The 11,144-nt window shown below is 39.2% G+C and overlaps 2 protein-coding genes across 4 annotated transcripts in view; both read left to right on the top strand.

Annotated features, from left to right (window-relative positions):
• Positions 1-6,693, top strand: part of BLOC1S6 (biogenesis of lysosomal organelles complex 1 subunit 6) — a 7,943-nt gene extending 1,250 nt beyond the window's left edge. The window contains exons 2-5 of the mRNA XM_026856085.1: positions 662-873; positions 1,932-2,019; positions 2,624-2,710; positions 3,494-6,693. Of these exons, the coding sequence (XP_026711886.1) occupies positions 662-873; positions 1,932-2,019; positions 2,624-2,710; positions 3,494-3,613 (507 nt within the window). The 3' untranslated portion in view covers positions 3,614-6,693. The remainder of the gene's footprint in view (positions 1-661; positions 874-1,931; positions 2,020-2,623; positions 2,711-3,493) is intronic.
• A 1,562-nt stretch (positions 6,694-8,255) lies between these two features.
• SQOR (sulfide quinone oxidoreductase) overlaps positions 8,256-11,144 on the top strand; it is a 15,030-nt gene continuing 12,141 nt past the window's right edge. The window contains exon 1 of one of the 3 annotated variants that reach the window (XM_026856097.1): positions 8,256-8,277. The gene's annotated coding sequence lies outside the window, so the exon portion shown is untranslated. Of the gene's footprint in view, positions 8,278-10,619; positions 10,824-11,144 lie in introns of those variants that run through there. The other 2 variants (XM_026856098.1, XM_026856095.1) reach the window with 2 other exon arrangements.

Raw genomic sequence — 11,144 nt, 5'->3', positions numbered from 1 at the left:
GGCCCGCGGGGAGCGGGGCAGGCCGCCGTGGGACTGGGCTTTGGCTCCGCCGCCGGCCCCCGGGGCGGGTGGTCGAAGGTCTGGCGGCTGGGTCCACTCGGAGACGAACCCCAAGTCCCTGTCGTTGTTTTCTCCCGTGCGGTGTTGCCTAGAGATCCAAGGGTTTTGTCTTCCAAGAGCTCTGCCCACAATAATTAAGTCGTAGCTTGCCCGTACGAAACTTACAGTAACTGTTACCTAACTCTTGGAAACTTTTGGCGTTCAGCGTGTGGTGCTACAATGAGGTCTTCGTATGTTTTGAGTGACAGACTAAGACTTTTATTTGGTAGGGCCAGGCTTATTCTCCAACTTTAAAAGCAAAGGGTGGGGGTGTGTTAATGTATTCTTGATGTATAGCCAAAACAATTGATATTGCCTGTTTTTTTCCCCAGTAGACTAGAGTAGTTGGAAATTTTTTAGTGGTTTTGGAGTACTCTTTTCTTTTTTTCTGGTCTGCTGGTGTTCAGATAAAACTGTTCACCGGGAAGCCCATAACATAGGAGTGGGAATAAAGGAGGGACAAAGAGGGGAAGGAAAAAGGAAGCTCAGTTTAGTTGATGAAGTGCAAAGAATTATCATCTCATTGTTGAAATGGTTTTAATTTTTAAACAGGAAAATATAGTTGCTCAAGGTGAAACTTGAAGTGTGTGCTGACCTGTCACATTCAAGCTTGCTGTTCTTTGGTGTAGGTCCTGGTGTTGCATCTCCAGATGAAGGAGTAGTAGAAGATCTGCCTTTAATAGATGAGAAAGCTGTGGAGCAGCTAACTGAAGGATTGATTTCTCATTATCTGCCTGATCTTCAGCGATCAAAATCAGCACTGCAGGAACTTACGTAAGCAAGTTTTTAAAACCAACTTCTCACATGTGCATATCTTATTTGCTGCTTTTTTTCAGTATAACGTTCTAGCTACCCTTAACTAGAATATAGTTTACTGCAGCATTTCTGTGTTCTGACTATAGCATCCCGACAAGTTAAGTGATTTGCAGGAGTATTGGGGGGTGTATAAGCTGCAGCGTAGCCTATCAGAACTTTGCAGAATGTATAATGCTAGAACACTAAAATCCCCAAAGCCGGGTATAGCAGAAGACATGTAGGTTTCTTAAATACTTGTTCACTTCTCTAGTGGAAAGTCTGCCAAAAGCTGAATTTTTTGCTTGCAGAGATGCAATTCATATTCAGGGCAGCTTGTAGTGCGGTATATTGTTTGTTGTCCAGTCTCTAAACTGTGTTGCAAAAGATACACTTGGAAAATATAATTAAGGAGCTAACCAGATAAGGATTCTTTGTACATTGGCTTCTCACTGATAGCTGAGAATAGTTTATTTCAAACGCAGGCTGGGTCTCCCATGGATGCAGAGGTACTGGAAAGGCTTTACACAGATCCATCTCGGGTTTGGCAGGGTACATTGGTTTGGGTTTCAGGATGCATGGTGTGGTTAATGCTGCTGCCAAGGACAGCCTGTGTCTGGAAAGACTTTAGCTGATTTGTGTGGGATGGAGAATCCTTAATAAGCACCGAGGATCCACGCAAGTTCTATACAGAAATAATTTAGTCCCACGCCATGATGCAGAGGCACTCGAGTACGAAGTCAAAAGCTAATTGTTTTTTCCTTCATTCAGCCTGCAGAGTGCCTGTTTGGGGTTTTGGATATTTATCCTGGATACCCATGCTCTATGATGGCAGCTGAGTTTGTGTGTAGTCAGCTGGGATTTCTCTATATCCATTTACTCGTGTCTTTATTGAAATCACCTAGCAATGCATAAGAGGAATCTGATATAGGGAAGCATGTATTTATATTGTTATGATCAAAAGTAATATTTATTTAAAGGGCTGGTTAAAAAGCACATATGCTACTTTACTTTGATTTTATGCATCATTTTTGTTTCAGACAGAACCAAGTGGTATTACTAGAAACATTAGAACAAGAAATTTCAAAATTCAAGGAGTGTAACTCCATTCTTGATATCGATGCTTTGGTAAGTATTATTAATGCTTTCTTAAATCTCTATTAGCATAGATTTTCTTGCTGAAGCATTAGTATCAACCTGTGTATTTTCCTTGTTCTTAATGCCCTACAGGAACAGAACCAACCAGTTCAGATATTCAGGACAAATTATTGCTGGAGAGGGTGTGGAACCAGTGTATTTCCTTTAGATCAGAAGGGCACTGGGAAGAAGAGCAGCTCAGTCAGCTAGTGGTAGTAAGCCTAGTTGTTAAGAACCAGTAGCCAAAGTGAAGGGATGCCATTGGTCTGAGGCTCCAAAGTGAGCTCTCTGAACCTCTCCAGACTAGTAGGAAGGGTGTGTGAAACACTGATATACAGTGCATAAAATGGTAATATTTTTCATCTGTTTAGTGAATCTTCGTTCAGTAGATTACTGGGTGTACTTGTTGACGTATGGAAGTTTTCTGTATTAATACATGCAGTATGTGAACTTTATATGTAAACTTGAACGTGTTTAATCCATTATCAAGCTGTTCTGGTAATCACTATGTTTTTGATTGCTGTTTTGGTGTGTGGCTTTATAGAACAACTATTCCAACTTGACAGTCACTTCTTTAACAGTTGTGTTTTTCAAGTTTTCAGAAGCTAAACACTATCACAACAAGTTAGTGAATATTAGAAATGAAATGATGATGCTCCATGAGAAGACATCAAAGTTAAAAGTGAGTGGGATAAATATTTTTACTTTCCAACATAAATATTTATGTATTGTTGACTTTCAGTTTCTATGTTAGATACATGCTGAAAGTTCTGATTTAAAATACAATTTTCAATCCTTATCTTAAATGGATGGTTTCAGCAGTGCCAAGTCATGTATGTTTTTAAACTTTTACTTATTCTTAGGTGTACTCAAGCAACTTACGCACCTGAACTACTAGTAAGTCTCTGTTGTCATTATGTTTAGGTGGTGTAAGAATTATGCTTTGTTCTGTCACTTATTCCACTCCATTCCAACTAGTTCTCTGTTGTTTCAGTTTCTGTGCCTTTAAAATGAAAACTAGATTGTCACAAATGTAAGAATTTCTCCTTCTATTTCATGTAATATTAACAGTGGCATAAGTTCACTGACTTCATGCTATATAGGCAGTCTCTGGTTACGTTCTGGCAAGATTAGTCCTTGAGTATGTTGAACAAAAGGATTTTTTTCTTGGAGGCAGCACATTGCACAGTATGCACCTTGCGTGGTATCCATGAAGGATGACTCTTAGTGAGACTGAAGGGAGTCTAGTCTATTTTCTCTGTGTAGATCACAGACTTGCTGCTTCTTAACAGCAAGATGGAAGTGGGAGGGAGGAAGAAAAAACAATCGGTTTATGCAACATTCAGTCATAAGCAGTGTGGCCTGGAGAAGATACTGTTAAGAGAATGGGGGGGGATTTTGTTTGTACCTCCAACTTAAATACAGCTATGAAACTTACAATTATTTTCTGGTCTTTTCTGTTTAGAAAAGAGCACTTAAACTGCAACAAAAGAGGCAGAAAGAAGAATTAGAACGAGAACAGCAACGTGAGAAGGAACTCGAAAGAGAGAAGCAGTTAACAGCAAAACCTGCTAGGAGGACATGAAAGCAGAGCATGCAACAACTTGTCTGAATTAAATCATTTCTGCATTCTCTGGAATTAAGGCAGACTTTGCTTAAACTGGGTTATAGCTGTTACTAGCAACAGTCCATGATACTATAAATTCCAGAATGGTAATAATAGGATTGGTAACATTCAAATTTTTTAATTTCAGCCATTCAAGTTGCCTTCTTTAGTAATGCTATGCAGTTTGATGTTGTTATAATGTAAGGTGGGTATTTTTTTTGGTGTATAGGAGATCTTAGGCATCACAGTTTTAAATACCTATCCATTTTTTGTCTGTTCAGGTGTTTAGATTTCTGAGAGATATTTGGTGACTGGCATACATGGTTTTTAGACAAAATACAGAATACTAGTTAAAGTTCAGTCCTCATCATCAGACTTCAGTGGCCACCTATTTAACTGAAACCCCTTTGATTCAGGCAGTTGGGATCTTTTTTTGATGCCCTGGTTCATAAATACTGACTTTTTGTGCAGCTTTAATTTGGTCTGTCTCCAATGAATTGAAGAAACTTCCATTGTATTTGCCTGAAAGTTCACTTTATTGCAGTGGTCTTACTTTTTTTTGTCATCAAGTACTTAAGAACAGCTTTAAACTAACTTCTGATTAAGTTCCTGGCTGAATTGTTGCAGGGGGAAGCAGAACACTAAAAATTCTCAAAACTGATGTGTGCACAATGCAAAGATTAATGAGTCTGTGCTTCCACAAACATTTGAATTGAACCAGGGAACTGTTGCTTCTGTCATGACTCGACAGGAAGACTGTGTGGTCTAAGCAGATTTCTGTGGGATTAGAAGTTGTCGTTTTTTCATTTTGTGTGACAAAATAAAACACAACCAAAACTAAACGATTTCTACTTCATGTGAAATTCAGTTACCTGTAGGAAAAACTACTGCATTTAATTTTTTTCCTTAATAAATTATTCATTTGCACTTCAGGGCTACGTAAAAGAATTTCTGTTATGCTGTCCTCAGCCAAACTGATGAGTGTTAGTGTATATGATGGTAAATGTGGAATGGAGGTTGATATCCATTTCTCTGAATGTAATTACTAATTCTTGCAGCACTTGGTGTGAACTCTCATTCAAATGAATGTACGTGTTGTCTAGACTTGTAAAAGAGCTTTAAACTGTTTGTTCTTGGTCTAACAAACTAGTTATTTTGTATCTGTTATTTTTAAAGTAGTAATGAAAGTGGTGTGTTTTGAAGTGAGATAAAGGGTAAGCTCTGTAAAGTTTTCCATAAAATATGTATGGAAAGGTATTGGAGTCAATTTTTTCTTCTGTTTTAGATGGTTTACACAGTATATACCTGCCTGGACTCCTCTGTAGGGTAATTTTCTGAACTAATTTCCTGTCCTTAATATTTGTCATCTTTTTCTGTGAAAGACATACTCTGACGAGTAATCACCCAGCACGCAAAGTAAACTTGGAAGGAAAACAAACTACTTACAGTCTGAAGAGACACTGAAATACCGGTACTGAAGCAGTAATAGATTAAAACTTTCCACAGGTATTTTTCCTTTAAATTGACTTGTATCAGTTACTTGCCAGTGGATTGTTGACCTGTGCTGTGGTTTGTATGTATTTCTAAGAGAAATGTAAAGAATTTCCACAGTCCATATTTGGAGCAGAATGTACATAACTAAATATTGTTTAAATATTTTATTTTGTAATGTAATTCCAAAATTTGTTTCTGGGAATTTAAACAGTTCTTATTAAAGTATAATAACATGAAAGTAAATGCCTCGGTATCCAGATCAGGATTAAATTCCTGCGGTGCTCCTTGATTTGTGTTCCCTCATCTAGAATCCAGTTTAGTGTTTCAAGTTGTGGTTTCTTTTTGTCAAGATCTGTGGGGTTTTGTGGGGAGTTTTTGTTTCAAAAATCATGACTACTTTTATTGAAACTACAGAATTCTAAGGGTAGAAATCGATGCTTTTACAATTGCATACTTCAGTGTTTCTTTGGAATAATTTCTGATCAAAGGAATAAAAGCTTGCAGTGGTTTCTTTCCTGAGGAATCACAGAGATGTAAAAATGTAATTGATAACTTGATAAAATTGTGGTAAAAGCTGGGTTTTGTACCAATAAGGAACTAATTTTCCTAAATGATCTATCTGTAACAAAGGGGGGGAAAAAATAACATACATAGGGGGAAGTTTGGTCAGTTTACATAACTTTCTTTTATTAATGAGCTCTTAATTAATTGTAGTTTTGACTTAAATAATTTATCTCCACAGGATGTTTTTCTTCCAAATACTCCTCTTGTGACTGAATGCATAAAAAGTAAATGGTGCTTTGGATTAATTTAATGATACTGGCATCTAAAATTGTATGCTTGTATTAATATGCACAGCTAGAGTGAGCAATTCTATTACTGTATGCATTTAGTCTTGCTTGATTTTATAAAAAACTACTTACCAAGTAGATAAATTTGGTAGCGTTAGATGTTTTCTTACTGACTTTTTATTCCATCTACATGAGGAGGTGCAGCCAGCTTCATCTTTTTGAGAAACATAAAATGACAGCTTTAAACCACTTTCTTTTAATACTGTTTCATACTTGGTCTACTCACCTGTTTTTATCATCATAACAGCAGAAGATAATTAACTGTGCAGTAATTCTTTGAATTTTTATTTTGTAAGATTCAAATTTAGGAGTTAACTGTTGGTAACTGAGGAATCTTGGTTTCCCATGCTTTTATCTTTGCTATTGTTAACCTTGATGTTTAATTTGGGTCCCCACACCTATAGCTGTTCAGCTTCACGTGAGCCAAATTTTAATCCAGAGAAATCTGGCTTTTTCACTAATAGTGATAGCTTTGCCATGGTCATAAGGTAAATATTTGTTTCTTTTTGGAAAGTGGCTACAGAGTATTTAATTTTGTTTTATTCTCTGTGCTGTGACCTAAGTGGTAATAGCATAAATAAAGGTTTGTTTCTGTAGCTGTTCTGTTGGGATTCTAGCTGCTGAGAGAGTTCTCTGGCCGATTTACCCTGAATTAGGCTTCAGCAGACACGTTCTGCCACCTCCTGCTTGCTTTGTAACACTGCTGGCTGCTTTGCTGTCATTCTGAGCTTGAAGTTGTAATGCCTCACCTTGCGGTGGTCTTTTTTTTTTTTTTTTTTTTTTTTTTTTTTTTTAAACCTCGTTAAATCTGGTTATTTGATTTCTGTTGGATAAATTGTGTGAATATAACTGAATTACTGCTAAAAACTTTGCAGGACTTCGTGATGTAAATTTGTAAGAATACAAATTATAGCAGCATAAATACTAATATGGCTATTCATGCTAGGCAAAACAGTATGCATGAAGGTTCTTAGACTGTATGTAAAGGTAGCAAAGATTATTTCATTATTCATTTATTTATTTTTAAATCAAAGTGTAAGTTTAAGTTGAAGCAGAGAGTTTTGGCACAAATATAACTGCTTTCCAGTAGCTTGAAATACAGTTGTACTTAACCTTTCTCAGACCTTGACAAAGTGATTTGTGAAAAACAGGCACCAAAACCAGTCACATTCCCACCAGCACCACCAGCTCTTTGTGATACCAGCTCTTAGGTCACAGATTTGTGTTTCTTAAATAATTCTGTATGTAGGTGATCTAACTAAAACTGAGGAGAAGATCAGTGCTGCTGGTTTTAACATAATAAAGTTAATGGTTTTAACTATTTTCCCTCCAGGCATAACTGTTGGCATCCACGATCTGTGAGGTTATGACTAACTCCCGTCCTTCATCTAAGTGTTGTTCATGAAGTGTTGTGTAGCTTCAAAGCACAGCTGTTGGCCATACCTGCTAACTCAGTATTTCCTTCTTGGGTTTGCTCCTATCTATCCATGTACCTCCACCATGTCAAGCCATCGTGCTTAAGAAAGGAAATAGAACATCCTGCTTGGCAATCAGAAAAGTCACAACAAATGTATTCAGCTCTTGCAAAACTTGCAACTTAATGAAGCAAATCATTTCAAGCTTGATAAAGAATAATTCCAAAAGTTGTACACATGGAAAGACAATAGTCTCTAGGACAGTAATTTACAGAAGTAATTAATTTTGCACTGTCAGTCACACTGAGATGTAAGACAAAAGATAAGGCTGATCGATTTTGTTTCACGTGTTGCAATGAAAACGCATCCTGGCACTGCTGTGAAAACAAGGCCATCTGTGCGTGCACTGGTCACCAAAACACTACCGGTAAATTAGCAATATAGTTTATTGCCTTGATGAGCAAGACTTCTATCACCTGGGACTCAGGTAAAGAGTAATATCCTCCCATGTCAATACAGCCTGCCAAAGTAATAATACAGTTAACAAGAACTCTTTGCTACCCCACTACCTAAAACCCAAGTTTCACCCCTTCAGCACTCCAATGAAATGGCTAATTTTCCAGTATTTAAAACTGGGTAGAAGTCATGTTGGCAAACTATGTATGAGAATGTGTTTCTTAACTTGGTTTTGCTGCTTCTACTTTTTTTTTTCTTTGTATTACTGCTTCTTTTTTGTTAGCCTTACAGATGCTATGATTTAGAGGTATGCCAGAAGAAGAGTATCTCCAAGAAAAAGTATCAAAGATGATGTGAGGAAATTACTGCTTTTCTTCTACATCACCCGGTGCTACTAGAATTCATTTGAGATTGTGCTCACCATCAGGTAGGCACTTTCCACAGAAGAATCATCCCCATGCTGGAGAACTCGCAGTCTAAGCCTAGACAGACATGCAGATGTTGTCCTGTGGGACAGGGGTGGGTGTCAGTGTAATTAACAGGCCAGGAGGTGCACGTTCTGGGCTTTCCAGGAGAGCCCAGTTGCCTGGTGAGTGTTAGCCATGGCTCCTGCAGCCCCCCGGGTGCCGGTGGCCCTGAGGAGGTGTGTACCCAGCAGCGTGTGCCCAGCCCTTGCACAGCGGCGTCCACCCCCTCATCCTGCCTGGACTTTGCTGTTGTGGGAGGGATAGGCAGCACTCCCTGCAGCTGCAGGAGGGCTCTGGGCTACAGGTGAGCAGTTTCTTCATGTTTGGTTTATGTGTTCTGAGTTAAGGGTAGTCATTTAAGTAATTTTGTTATTAAAATTGCAGACCATCTCTGTGAGAAGTCTGGGGGGAAATACACATGAGAGCATAAAGAAGATATTTTAACATTTAACAGTCCTAAAAATAGATGTTTTAAAAATTTTAAAAAACCCCAACTTTCTTTTCTCATGGACATAAGTGAGGATCAACCTCTTAGAACAAAAAATGTGGAAAAAAGGCTGTGCTCTGACTGTACCAGGACAGGTGGGAATGGGAAGTCAGGAAGCTCTTAAAAATTATAAAAATGTGCAGTTTGGTTATTATAAAACATGTGACTGTAAACCATTTTTTTTCTCTTTAGAAAAGTCACTTGTATTAACAAAGATGTCTAACCCCCATGTCATATTTTTAAAGCTACTGATTGTGTCTTCTCCCAGTACATTTTCTGTCCAGTAAAATCCATTAAAGTGTAGGTGTTCAGCAGCTTTGAAAAATGAGCCTTGGCCTCTACATGGGAACACACTGTCGTCAGAGGTCATTTATTAATTATTGATCTAGTAAGTGGGGGGTTTTTTATTCAAATGTAATTCTTTTGCTATTTTTCTATCTATAGAAAATGACCACTAGTTTAAGGTTTAGGGTTGCTGCTTACAGGTAACCTGATCAAGTTCAGATATTGAAGTATCAGTGGTCACTAGGTTACAGCTGGTGTAGTGGTCATAATTTTGGTTTAGGTCAGCCTGAAGTAAGTGACCTATGGTCAGTGATCTAGGTGGGACTTCTAGACTGGTGCTAGCGAAATATGCAGCTGGGTTTAGGTCAAGATTTGGCAGGGGTCTGAGTTTAGGATTGGAGTTACAGAAGCACATGTATGAGGGTTTTGTTTTCAGATGCACGCAGAAGTGAGAAAAGGGAAGGCAGTTGGGAGGATTTATTTACTTGATAATGCTTTCGTGTAAAATAACATTGTGCAGATCTTCTGTGGAACTAGTATTACATGTGCCAAGTCTTGTACAAGTGACAGAAAAAAATAGTTTGTTTCGGAGGCCTTTTGACTTTGGACTTTCTTACTTTTATTATGTTTACGCATTTCAGCCTGGTGTTGCTGTAGAAAACATTACAGAAACCTCACATACAGGTATGGAACTACTAAATACTGAGAAGATCCTCTGAAAGGGTAACTTGTATCCTGTCAAAATTAGTATCTTTTGGCTAAACCTGCTTCTTGGACTTAGTTTGTGTGTATTTGTGAGAACAGTCACTGTTTATAAGTAGGCAAAATGAATCGTTCTAATTCAGATCTTATGTGCTGTGGCCTCATCTCCAACAACCTCTGTACCTGGCAGGGAATGTCTGTGAGAACAGAGGTAAATTGTCAGGCTGGACTTTATGATTGTTGGCCTTCAGCTGTAACTTGAGAAAAGTAGCTGAAGCTTCTTTTCTACCAATAGAAACTCAAAAGTAACATAAAGCGTCAGACAAGTGGCACAAGCAAGCTAAGAGTATTAGCCAGTTTGCCAGTGGCTGGCCATGAGGAGCGGCAGTGCCCTTGTGCTGAACAAATGGCAAGTCTGGAGCTGGGACAGAGAAATTGTTCTTGTTCAGAAGCTCAGGACGTGATTGCAATCTGCGAGCCTGGATGCGCCAGGGGACTGACACGTGTACCCCTTTCCAGATGGGCACCCTGCAGAATGCCTCCTTCCTTCCCTTCTGTTTCATGCAGACAGTGAAGCAGCCTCGTGGCATCTTCCCATTTAACTCCTCAACACCTTTCCTCCATTCGTTATAGCTTTCCACAGACTGGCTGTGTATCAGCTGAGCAGTTTTACCTGTGCAGAAACTTTGTGCCACGAGGAGAAGGTTGAGCCTAGAAGGAAATGGCCTGACACGCGCTTTGGATCTGTTGGTTGCTTGATGCATATGAGCTGGCAGAAGTGATTTTGTCTGTGTGTGTTACTCTCAGCACTAATCTTCACGTGACCTTTTTTTTTGGCTTGACAAACCAGGTTTAGCGGATTAACAGCTGTTATTACTTCATGCTGTCACCATGCCATAAATCACAAGGCCCTAGAAAGTATTTGGGGGAAAACATCTTAAAGCTTGGCTCAGCAGTGAGCTGAACAGAAATGAGATAGCAGCCCTGCTCTGCTTGTGCGATGGAAAGGATCCTCTTTCTCCATGCACCCAAGTGAGCTACAATCCGGTTTCAGTTTAGGACTCTAATAATTAGCTTTTCTTTTAATATTCCATGTATTTTTTTAACATGGTGGGATTCCAGGCTTAAGTCTGATGGCTGGAAGAGCAGTTGGTTTGAAGACCGAAGGACATTTAGGAAGAAGATTAACACAAGCCTGTAGGCAAAGCTGCTGCGATGCTGAAATCCGTTCGGTTCTCGGAGTGTCGGCAGCGGGTTTGGGACCTTTAGGCGGGGTCGGCGATCTAACGGAAAGGGAGCGGCCGGGCTGCGCGACCCCCGGCTGCCGCGAAGGCACCGCCCGGCCGGGCCCCG

This window comes from Athene cunicularia (genome assembly GCF_003259725.1).
Source record: "Athene cunicularia isolate RWA chromosome 10 unlocalized genomic scaffold, athCun1 chr10_part1, whole genome shotgun sequence".
Lineage (NCBI taxonomy): Eukaryota > Metazoa > Chordata > Aves > Strigiformes > Strigidae > Athene > Athene cunicularia.
This window is presented reverse-complemented; position numbering and strand designations above follow the sequence as displayed.